Below are 12,156 nucleotides of genomic sequence, written 5' to 3'. Positions count from 1 at the left end.
AGTTGTGCCCTTCCTGATGGCTTGTCGTACAGAACTTGTAAGTCGCTTTGGATAAAAGCGTCAGCTAAATGACTAAATGTAAATGTAAATGTAAACTCGCTCTGTGTTGTGGTCATGGTAGCTACATGCTAAGCTAACGTTAATTACATAATATCGAACCGATAGGAGCTTATCTAATCTTACGTGGTGGTACCACGTGTGCCACTACCCGATCAAACATCCAAGTAAGATTAGATAAGATAAGCTCCTATCGGTTCGATATTATGTAATTAACGTTAACTTAGCATGTAGCTACCACGACCACAACAGCAGAGCGAGTTAGCCGAAAGTTAGCCACCAGCCACTTTTTCCTCCTTGATGGTATAAAACTTTTCTGTTTCTGTTTTTGTCATTAGTACAACGCGTAACACAGCAGCTCTGGCATTGTGAAGGACTGAAGAAAATTCCGCTTGATAGTCTTTAATTTGACGCTTTAACGATCCGCTTCTGCACTAAATGAACCGTACACAATGTACCAGGCGGGGCAGTTTCCCCCCACGCTGCAGTTGCCTAGCAACAACAGTTTCAAGTTTCTCAAGTTTCAAGTTTCTTTAATAGTTGTCATACAGAAGTACAGAATACTTTCATACAAAATGCTTCTTACTGTTACGCTCCAGAGACTGTGCTAGACAAGATAGTATCAAATAACATAGTATAGCATGTAATTTAGAAGTAGAAAATGAGGTCAGTGTTCAGTATAGACATATGTACAATGTTCGATGCAGAATAGACGTAACTGAGTTACCATATAATATACAATACTATGCAGTGTACTAATGTACAATACTATATAGTGCAAAGCAGAAATGGGATGAGGTACAATTTAGGTACAATTTACAGTAAGGTGTACGAGTTGTAGTGCAATCCTTCATCAATAAATATAAATTGTGGGGAGTGGGTGCTACAGTGTGTTTGTTTAAAGTGAGTGTGTGCTATAAGGTGTGTGGAGTGGGTGCTACAGTGTGTTTGTTTAAAGTGAGTGTGTGTGTGGATGTGTGCGCTATGTGCGTTTGATGGTTGTTGTTGTGTAGTGTTCATTGTTCGTTTAGCAGCCTGATGGCCTGGGATAGAAGCTTCTTCTGAGTCTTTCTGTGCTCGCCTTGAGACTCCGGTATCGCTTGCCTGACCGCAGCAGTTCAAAGAGGCAGTTGTTCGGGTGACTGGAGTCTTTAATGATTCTCTTAGCCTTGCCCCTGCACCGCTTGTTGTAAATGTTCTGGAGGGTGGGGAGCCCCCCTCCAATTGTGCGTTCGGCTGAACGTGTCACTCTTTGTAGTCTGCTTCGGTCTTGTGCAGTGCTATTCCCAAACCAGGAGGTGATGTTGCCAGTCAGGATGCTCTCTATTGTACATGAGTAGAAGTTCTTAAGGATCTTCTGACTGACTTGGAACTTCCTTAGGCGCCTGAGGAAGTAGAGGCGTTGTCGTGCCTTCTTCACAACACTGTCAATGTGTGTGGTCCATGTCAAGTCCTCGGATATGTAGGCTCCGAGGTACTTAAAGCTGTTGACTCTCTCAACCGGTGCCCCGTCGATGCTGAGGGGGCTGTAGTCCTTGACCCCCGACCTCCTGAAGTCCACAATCATCTCCTTTGTTTTGCTGACGTTCAGGGAGAGGCTGTTTTCCTGGCACCATCCCGCCAGGACAGACAGGAAGTTGACTTCGAGAATAAGCAAGCAAAAACAAAACAAAAAGAAAAACAAGCTAAAAGGACCAAGACAGGCACTGTACATTATTGCACTTGCCTCGAGCCCATTCACATGTAGACATACATATATTTATTTTTTCCTATCCTAGGTCTGTCCATACAATGGGGCACTGGGCCTTTAGAAGGATCCGATACATTTCAGCAGGAAAGTAGTCTAATAGTGGGGCCCACACCTCCTGAAAGGAAGCGTTGTTGCCTCTATGCATTGCACAGTGTCTTTCATGGGGTAGCACACCGAAGATCTCTCTATACCACATTTGTAAAAATGGAGGTTTATCCTTAATCCAGTTTATCAGAATGCATTTCCGGGCTGAAAGTAGACGTTTATAATAGTTTGAATTGTAAACTCTTTTAAATGCATACGCAGACGCGACGTCTAGACTAGGTAGTCTGAGGCTTGTTCGAGATGGATTTCGGTTCGCCTCGAAAGTAGACGAGAGTAGCCGAGTGAAGCCGGGGGAGGAGTTAAAAAGGCGGACACTTCAGATTTCACGAGAGCCTCTCGCCTAGTCTCGCATGGCAGATACGCTTTCACGTCACCACACACACATTACACACCTGTCCAGCTCATTATAATGCGATGGCCGTGTGCAAAATTAGATCAGATTCAAATGTACAGCACACCATATACTGCTATAGTGGAATATACTATTCATATACCATAATGTATACCATCTTGTTGCGCGCTCCTGGCCGCACGCACACACAACACACTGCTGAATAATTCTGTTTTGCATCAATATAAATATATGTATACTGTGTATATTGAGGCAAAACAGAATTATATATACAGTATTGAGGCAAAACAGACGATGCATGTGTGTATGTGTGTGTGTGTGTGTGTGTGTGTGTGTGTGTGTGTGTCTGACAGCTTGAAGTTTATCATGATGATATGATGATAACGCATAACATAATAAAGTTTTCAATCAATCAATCAATCAAACGTCTCATAACTCCCTGGCTGTCACGTGGCTGGTGACTGACAACTTTTCTGAGCCAATAGGCGCTTTGCGCGACCGTAGCAAGTCGCTTCCCAGCCGGGAGCAGCCGGCTGAGAGGTACTGTGGAGCCTCGCTCTGAAGGCTGTGCGTGGCTCGCTCCCGCGAGAGTTCCGCGCCTCGTCTCGTCAGATTTTCAGAGCAAGTCGGACAACATTCTAACCGTCATGCAACGCGCTTGGCGAGGCCGTAGTAAACAATAGGGGGTATCTGCAGAGCCGCAGAGCCCAGGCGTGGACGGGTTGGAGGCGGGGCTTCGTGGCCTGGACAAGTATTAGTGGCCTGGACAAGTATTTGCACTACTGCGCACCATTTTCAACTTCACTTTCGTCTAGTTTACATAGATCCCCCATTTTCAACTTACCTTCCCCCATTTTCAACTTAACTTTCGTCTCGTTTACATAGGTACATAGACAGTAATGTTACATCTAGACATTTATGACATACCAGATCTAGTAATAATAGAGTAAACTTAACTTTCATCTCGTTTACATAGGTACATAGACAGTAATGTTACATCTAGACATTTATGATTAGCTGACGCTTTTATCCAAAGCGACTTACAAGTTCTGTACGACAAGCCATCAGGAAGGGCACAACTCTATCAGCTGAGTAACAATGTTCATAAAGTGTTGAGTGCTACAGTGTAGGTTAGTTTATTAGGACAAGTGCATGACATTAAGGTTAGTTAGGGTTAGATTTTTTTTTTAATTATTATTCAGATAATGGTTGAAGAAGTGAGTCTTTAGTCGACGGCGAAAGATTGGACGGGTTTCGGCTGTCCTAACTGGGGTGGGTAGTTCATTCCACCATTGTGGGGCAAGGACTGAGAATAGGCGACTTCTCTTTGATGACCCTCCCGGAGCTTGGATAGGAGTAGGAATAAACTGTACATATACAGCACTGTTTGAACCTGGCACACAACATACTTCACATGTCTTTTTGTGGAGACGAATATGATGAGTACCAGTCTTCTCCTCAGACATATAAAATCAGTTTTTCAATATAAGTACGACTCAAGACACAGAACATTAGTATGCAAAATAAAAAATGAACACAGATTTTGAGTGTGAATGAAAACTTTATTTTAACAAGATTGCAGAATGGGTACAATACAGTACGGCTCAATACACACAATTGTTAAGGGGATGCAGACCAGAGAAAGAAGTTTTGTCTCGTTTACATCAGGGTCATATCGACCCTGTACCCGTTGCTCTTGAAGGGTTCATCTATTAGTACAGTACAATGAGAGAGGTAGTGCGACCTTCCACACGTCATCATCATCATCATCATCAAACCTTTATTTGAATAGGCAGGTTAATTAAGAACAAGTTCTTATTTTCAATAACGGCCTATTTGGGGGTAAAAAGCTCCCTAGGGGAAAGGGGATGGGGGATAAAATCAAATAAATAAAAATAAAACACAAAGGAACATTATTAAAAAGGCAGGACATACATACAGAGCAACAACTGAACTGAACAACAACTGGCGGACAACAGAACAATAGTGGCAGCATGGTGTTAGCACATGGAGAAACATCTACATGAGTGCTCTAGGGAGTTTGTTAAAGTTTCCTTAAACAATCTAATTGAAATAAACGTTTCCATATTTAAGGTTTTTTGTAGTGTGTTCCAGCTATCAGCTGCTGCGTACTGAAAGGAGGAACGGCCTTGTGAGGAGTTGGCATGGGGGGCGTTTACCAGGATATGTGTGGCTGACCGGGTGTGGTAATTTGGGAGTGGACGAGGGTGGACTAGGCGAGTAAGGTAAGGGGGATTACGGCCTAGAAGTGTTTTATATACAAAGGCCAGCCAGTGGATGTTGCGTCTAATCTCCAGGGAGGGCCAGTTTACTAGGGAGTATAGCTCGCAGTGGTGAGTCCTGTAGGGGGCATTGGTAGCGAAGCGAATGGCGGAGTGATATAGGATGCTCTAGATCAGTGGTTCCCAAAGTCGGGGTCGCGACCCAAAGGTGGGCCGCGAGAAGCCACGGGTGGGCCGCGAGATGTTTTTTTTTTTTTTTTTTTTTTTTTTTTTTTAATTTTTTTTGTCAGGCCACTGAACTTAGAAGCAGGCCAGGACAGTGTTTCTAGTTGTATTCTAAAATTCTATTCTATTGTATTCTAAAATGTGACTATATGGTTTTATATTAAAGGGGAACTATTTTACTATTTCTTTCACTATTTGGGCACTTTTACACAATTCCTGTGAGTCTATGGAACACCTCTGTAATATATATATTTTTTTTATTCATTGTTTTGTATTTCTAATCAAGTCCTCAAAAACAGCATTTTTCTACCTCAAGATTTCGAGCTGTTTTGAGCCTGGGCTGCAGGGCGGCTCCTAAACCACTGCGGAGCGTCGTCGTCTATCTCAACATTAACATGCAGCGGTGACTATATGACATCACATATAGGCACATTTTCAAACGACTCGGTTCAGTGAGGGTGAATATTGTGAGAGGAGAATTGGAAGAATGCGCCAATATGAGAATTTTGAGACATAGATCATATTAATATAAGTTCACATAGCTAGGAAACAATGCTAAACACTCAAAAAGGCCATTTATAAGATAGTTCCCCTTTAACTTAATAAATAAACAAAAACGAAAAATCTACTTATTTCAACGAACATTTCAAACTAAATAACAGATTATGCACATAAAACGCTGAAAACAACCGAAGCAACAATAGTATTTTAATGAGGCTATTATTATTTATTTTTAATTTTTTTATCCACTTTTTCTCCCATTTTCTATATTTTCTCCCATCCCAATTTCGTATCATCCAATTCAACCCTCCCCTGTCACGAACGCTGTTTCTTGCCTCCCACAAGCCGGCTGCAATGTGGACTAAGTCATACATAGCACAAGTCCCCTCCGGTACTTGAGGTAACAGCAGTCGCATCTTTTCACCTGCGCAGCTCGACCTCTCAGTGGTGAGGAGTAACGCGTGGGAGGCTCACGCTGCCCCCGACACTTCCTGATTCTACTGCGCAGGCGCACCAACCGACCTGTAGGAGTCGCTGTCCACAACGCCCGATCCCCACCCATCAGTTTCCCACCCCCTAATACGGCCAATGTGTATTAGTACGGACGACCAGCTAAACTGAAAGCAAATGTGGAGCGCTGGGCTCGAACAGGCAAGCCCAGCGTCTCCAGATTTCGTGGCGAGCGCCTTGCCCACTACGCCACGTAGCCGCCCTATGAGGCTATTATTATTATCATTATTATTTTGCAACAAGTTAGCCCTCTCATAAATAGCACATATAAATGAATAACTAACTTGAACTAACTTAATAGGATTGAAGTGATATTTGGCTTAAAAAATCGGTCGCCTGGCAAAAAAAAAAAAAAAAAAAAGCCAGACGATGTGCATTGGGCCGCGGCTCTCTGACGCCTTATTTTCTGGGCCCCGGCCTGAAAAGTTTGGGAACCCCTGCTCTAGATCACCTTTACGGGCCAAGCGGTAGATTACATCGCTAAAATCAAATAGCGGCAGGACAGTCATCTGGACCAGGGTGAGTTTAGCAGATCTAGTGAAGGAGGAACGGTTCCTATACAGAAAGCTAAGCCTTGCTTTGACTTTGGCCTGCAGTTTAGTTAGGTGTTCAGAGAAGGAGAGTTTGGTGTCGATCCACACTCCCAGGTATTTATAAGAGGTGACCAGTTGACAGGACATACTTGACTCCTATAAGACTGAACAGAATGGGTCTTAACTCTTTCAGTGCCACTCACGAGATTTCTCTGTTTTTTTTATAGGTGGTTGCGTGCCACTCACGAGATTTCTCGGAATTATTATTATTATTATTTTTTTGCGATCTGAAAAATTATTGCATCACCCGAGCCTACCCGAGTATAGCCGAGCTGCGCCGGTGATCACTGTGGAAAAAAGCGCCCCCTGTCGTCTCCCAGATGACATAAGTGATTTTGGAATGGACTCAATGAAAATGAATGGGGAAAAAAATCCGGTACTCCACATTTTCCAGTTGACTGATCCAGCCGGGGTTACCACAGTTCATTCTGGAGCCTCAGATCCCCGCGGATCATGGAGATCTACAGTGTCGCGTTGGATCCATACACGTATCGATTTTTTCGAATGGTGATCAGGAATTGGAATATACCAGTTGGATACCATCTGATGTCAGGTAAGGACTCTATGTTATCAGTGGTAGGATAATCAAAGTAAGTTTGATGAAGTTATAAGCTGTTTTGTGAAATGTCTTCTTTCGGTTTCACTGTAAAAGTCTGTGAGGAAATCAACGGAGCGATTATCAGTGCGCGGCCGTAATGTGCTTGCGTGCACGTATAATATTGATCATCTAGCGTTTATTTGAAAACGATTCATAAAAAGGCAGACGAATATCAACGTTGTGGAATATTCCACTAAAAGACGATTTTCATAGAATGCTCCAGAATGAGCTGTTTTTTATATCAAAACGGGGGCTTTTCTAACTGCTCTGAAACGGAAACGACGCGATAAAAAAAATATCTGCCTTCACAGCACTGACTGGAAAATAGTCTTTGATAATGCGATGGGCAGATTAGACACATAGCCATAATTTAAAACATAGATTAGGCGATATTAACGTTAACATTGGCGCCGATGGTGGCATTCAAGCGGTAAAACGGAAAACCAGGCGTGGCACTGAAAGAGTTAAACAAGACTCCAAATGCTCCCAATGTACAAACGGGGACGAAGGGACATTTATGCACATGTATTGGGACTGCCCACCAGTTAAGACATTCTGGAAAGATGTGACCCAACAATTATCAAAACTCGTATCTTGGAATATACCTGTACACCCTTCTGTATTACTATTGAATGATGTTTTTGAGTTTGCAGTAAATCCACAGCTAAAGAGATTGGTTTTATCGGGTATCACAGTAGCTAAAAAGCTGATCGCATCACGCTGGTTTCAACCGGAAAAAATGTGCCGGAAAGTTTGGTTTCTTACATATCTCGATGTGATTTATCAAGAAATATCTACAGCAAGAATTCTGGGTCTCAATGAATCCAAAATGTCAATGTGGTTAGAAGTGGTGGAGAGAATAAAAGCTAGCTTATAATGGTAGTGTCTGGTTAGGAGCGAGGGATAATGGAGGTACTATCCAAAGAGGGGTCCGGGAGGGGGCGGTTCGAGCTGGAGCATATGTGTGTAGGTTTTTAGATAACAGGTATTAGGGGTATATCCAGTATAAGACATTGGTATAAATGGTAATTTCGTTGGATATACACTGTATATTAATGCTTGTGTATCTTATCGTGTGTTGTCATGTTTGTTTATATGTATGTTTAAAAAAAGAATAAAAAAAAAAAAAAAAAAAAAGGTGACCAGTTCAAGCTTTTTGCCATCGGCGGCTACAATGGTGCCAGTCTGGGAGGTACCCTTGTGGCCGAACCACATAACTTTGGTCTTGCTGGTGTTTAGGACCAGGCAAAGGGCGGATAAACCAGCTTGGATTTTTAGAAAGCTCTCCTGGAGAGTTTTCAGGACAGCATCCGGGGAGGGACCAGAGGTGTACAGGACTGTGTCATCAGCATAGAGGTGAATTAGGGAGTTTCCAGCGAACTGGCCTATGTTGTTTATATAGATGGAGAAGAGGATTGGAGCTAGTAAGGAGCCTTGGGGGACCCCCTTAGAGATGGATAGGGACTGGGTTAATAGGTTGTCGGTTTTTATTGACTGAGTGCGATCAGAGAGGTAGTTCTCGAACCATGCTACACTGTGATTAGTGACACCAATGTCTCTCAGCCGCTCCAAAAGCTGTTCATGATCCACAGTGTCAAAGGCCTTGGCCAGATCTATAAAGGCAGCAGCACAGTAGAGTTACTCTCCCAGTGAGAATCTGCGCTGCCAGGCTGGCTGCCGGCTGGCTGCACATGCGTCGGAGGAAAGCATGCGACAGTCTCCGGCCTCTCGGACCAACAGTAGGGGGGGGGGGCAACAACCAGGAAGGGGGTTGGGAATTGGCATAACGACTAACAGTGGGATGGGAGAAAAATCGGAAAAAGGAGGGGGGAAAAGATAATAAAAAAAAAATAACTCTAATGATTGCGGAGGAGGAGGCTCTTGTAGGGGATTCGGTAGTTGAGCCAGTGGAGTTTTTGCAGGGTGGGGGTGATGTGCTGCCAGGGTTTGGTGTGCGTGAGGACCCTTGCAGCCGAGTTCAGCGCTGCTTCTTCCTTTCACGGTCGATTTTGTCATCGAATGCCTCCCACTCACTAATATGAAAAAGCATAACATATAGAAAATGTAAAAAAGTTTGACAATGCAATATTCTGGTAATTCTACACTGTACCACTATACATAGTTAGGTCTAATAGCGATATGACCAGGACCAAGTTTATATTTAGTAAAGATAGCAGTCCTATACACCATGCACTTGCAAGTTTATATTTAGTAAAGATAGCAGAGAGAGAGAAAGAGAAAGAGAGAGCCAGTTAGCTAATTAAATTCAATTGCACAGCTGATCTGTGGTGGCCTTGATAAGCAACGTGCACACCTAATGTCCAAAATAGCAAAATAGGTACTTACATTTTTACATATTTAGTAAAGATAGCAGTCCTATACACCACTTGCAGGTTTATACACCACTTGCAGGTTTATATTTAGTAAAGATAGCAGTCCTATACACCACTTGCAGGTTTATATTTAGTAAAGATAGCAGTCCTACTACACCATGTACTTGCACGTTTATATTTAGTAAAGATAGCAGTCCTATACACCATGCACTTGCAAGTTTATATTTAGTAAAGATAGCAGTCCTATACACCATGCACTTGCAAGTTTATATTTAGTAAAGATAGCAGTCCTACTACACCACTTGCATGTTTATATTTAGTAAAGATAGCAGAGAGAGAGAAAGAGAGCAGAGAGAGAAAGAGAGAGCCAGTTAGCTAATTAAATTCGATTGCACAGCTGGTCTGTGGTGGCCTTGATAAGCAACGTGCGCACCTAATGTCCAAAATAGCGAAATAAGTACTTACATTTTTACTGAAAGACATTTTTGGTTGAAGATGAAAGAACAAGAAAGAACTTGTTCTGCCGGCGCAGTGCGCGCACACCACACTGTGAGAAAGAGTTCTTCTTCTTCTTCTTCTTGTTGTGATGTGAGAAAGAGTTAGGAAAAAATTGACTCTTTATACTCTCACGTGCTCCAGTCCACACGCATGCGCACACACATTGCGCACTCCAACACATAGCGAGAGTATCTCTAAGTACGTCTGACGTATCTCGAAGTACGTCTGACGTTTCTCTACGTCCGTTAGCGAACGTTAATTGAACGTCAAAAGCAAGTACGTCTGCGCTGACGTGCGGTTGTTGAGAGTGATTGATTGAAGAGTTCCTTGTTCCATGAGAGGGGGGGGGGGCTTGTATTGATCAGGTTAGTAGATATTGTACCGATCAGGTATTACAGATCATATCCGCATGAAATAAACTAAAATGTTAAAACCCATTTACACTGTTTATCATTCCTGTACTGTACTCTGCTCCTGTGTTGTACCCAACCCCCTCCAATGTACAGTAAATAACCAAGTATGGTTTTGTCAATATTCCAATGTACAGTTTTGCTTGTACACAGTGGTGCGTTATTGAAATCATCTGGGGTTGCACGCACCTACTGCACGCGCGCTCCCGTATGTCCATATGTCCGAAAACCTGTTGTGCTCTTTGGATCTGTAATAGCGGATCCTCTCCATCTGTATGATTGTGATCATTTCATTGAGCCATTTCTGGAAACACATAGTTTTTAGTTATTGACTGATGATTTTATTTAAATTCTTTCTATTTTATTTAATTTTATTTGGTTCACTGTTTTTAACTGCTGTCTGTTATTGTTGTCATTTATTTTAGATTTTCTTTTATATGTTATGCTGTAGTGTAAAGCACCCTGTGCATTCATGCTGTGAAGGGTGCTATATAAATAAGGTCATTCATAAGTCTGGTCCTTCACCGCGTGTCTTCCAGATAACGGCTCGTGGACTCAGCTGTGGCTGGTCTCGGATTACCACGCGCACGGCTCCCTGTTCCACTACCTGAACCACTACACCGTCTCCGTGGAGGGCATGATGGTCCTGGCCTTGTCCATCGCCAGCGGCTTGGCCCACCTGCACATGGAGATCATCGGCACTCAGGGTGAGCCAGGGTTTGACTGGATGCCTTGTAGGGCTGTCCCCGAAGCCTGTTTTTGGGCTTCTAACTTCGTCAGGGTTTTTCGAACAGACGTTCGAACCTTCGTTTTTAATAATAAAAAAAGAAAATAATTTTTTTTATATATATAAATATCCTCAAACTAAATCCTCAATTTGAATAAAGTGATTCATCTGATTAAATTAGTCTTTTTTCTTTATTAAATCAACTTTCTTTAATGAATATAACTCATCAGTTTTAATACTATAATATTAGTGTAGCCTAATCTTTATCTGCAACTGAGAAGAAAAACCCCATTGGTTTAAACGGAATGAATAGACGCATAACGTTTTTTATTAAATTTATTTTTTAAATGTTTATTAAAAAATATTTATTCGAATGTTGATTTATAATTCGAATGCCAACGTAACGAACGAAGGTGCGAACGTTCGAATGTTTGGGCTCAGCCCTAATGCCTTGTCACACTAAACTGACGAGCGCCGGTGAACCTTATTTTATTACAAATGCATCACTGGTACAGCACAACATATTCCCACACAAGTGTTACTACTTAGTACTAGAAAGGTGCTCTCAGTAGGGCACAAATCTCCACCGATTTCTTCTCTAGTAGCCTACACAGGGTTCTGTATCATTAGGGGATCCGCTTGGCATCACTCATGCACTCCCTCGCGTACGTGCACGCGCACTGAATAAATTCCACAAATGTATTTTTAATACCAGTATTAGTCTGACCACACCCCTCATCAGCTTACCTTCATAAGCAGGTGTGTGGTCACCTGCTCTCCTCCTTCTCGCTTTCACCACAAGGAAGTGCCCGGTAGTACCCCACTTGACGTGTTGTTAGTTGAAAAGAGTTGTGACGAGTTTACATTGTGCTTAATTTTTTCTTCTCTCATATCTGTTGTAAAGAAAAAGTTTGGGTCATAATGTATTCTGCGGAGAGTAGACCCGCTAGACCTACTCTTCACCAGCGGTTCTCCATTCCCGCCTCCGTTGTGCGTTCTGGTGCTGGGCTGTTGCCACTTTCGTGGTTGCCGACCCAGCCCAGGAGACAGCCGATGGATAGTTTGCCTCTCTGAAGAGCCGAGGAGTCGGTGCCGTCGCTCCGGCGATTGCCTGATCTCGACTCTGGTTCCTCTGGTTCCAGGGAATCGTCCGTTGGTGAACGGGGGGTTGTCCTGGAGCCGGAGGATTTGCGACGCAAACTTTTCGCGTCTGCCCGTTCACGTCGCAAGATGGTAGCATGCAGGCGTGAACGG

General features: G+C 43.0%; 1 protein-coding gene across 1 annotated transcript in view; it reads left to right on the top strand.

The window, feature by feature from the left end:
- The window catches only part of acvr1c (activin A receptor type 1C), a gene marked incomplete at its 3' end in the record, with an annotated part of 294,391 nt that overhangs the window by 258,013 nt on the left and 24,222 nt on the right, over positions 1-12,156 (top strand). Inside the window, exon 5 of the mRNA XM_084310466.1 lies at positions 10,715-10,882. Within this exon, the coding sequence (XP_084166592.1) occupies positions 10,715-10,882 (168 nt within the window). The remainder of the gene's footprint in view (positions 1-10,714; positions 10,883-12,156) is intronic.

The sequence above is a fragment of the Notolepis coatsorum genome (assembly GCF_963971535.1).
Source record: "Notolepis coatsorum genome assembly, chromosome: 3".
NCBI lineage: Eukaryota > Metazoa > Chordata > Actinopteri > Aulopiformes > Paralepididae > Notolepis > Notolepis coatsorum.
Note: the sequence above shows the minus strand (reverse complement) of the source record. Positions and strands in the feature narration are given on the sequence as shown.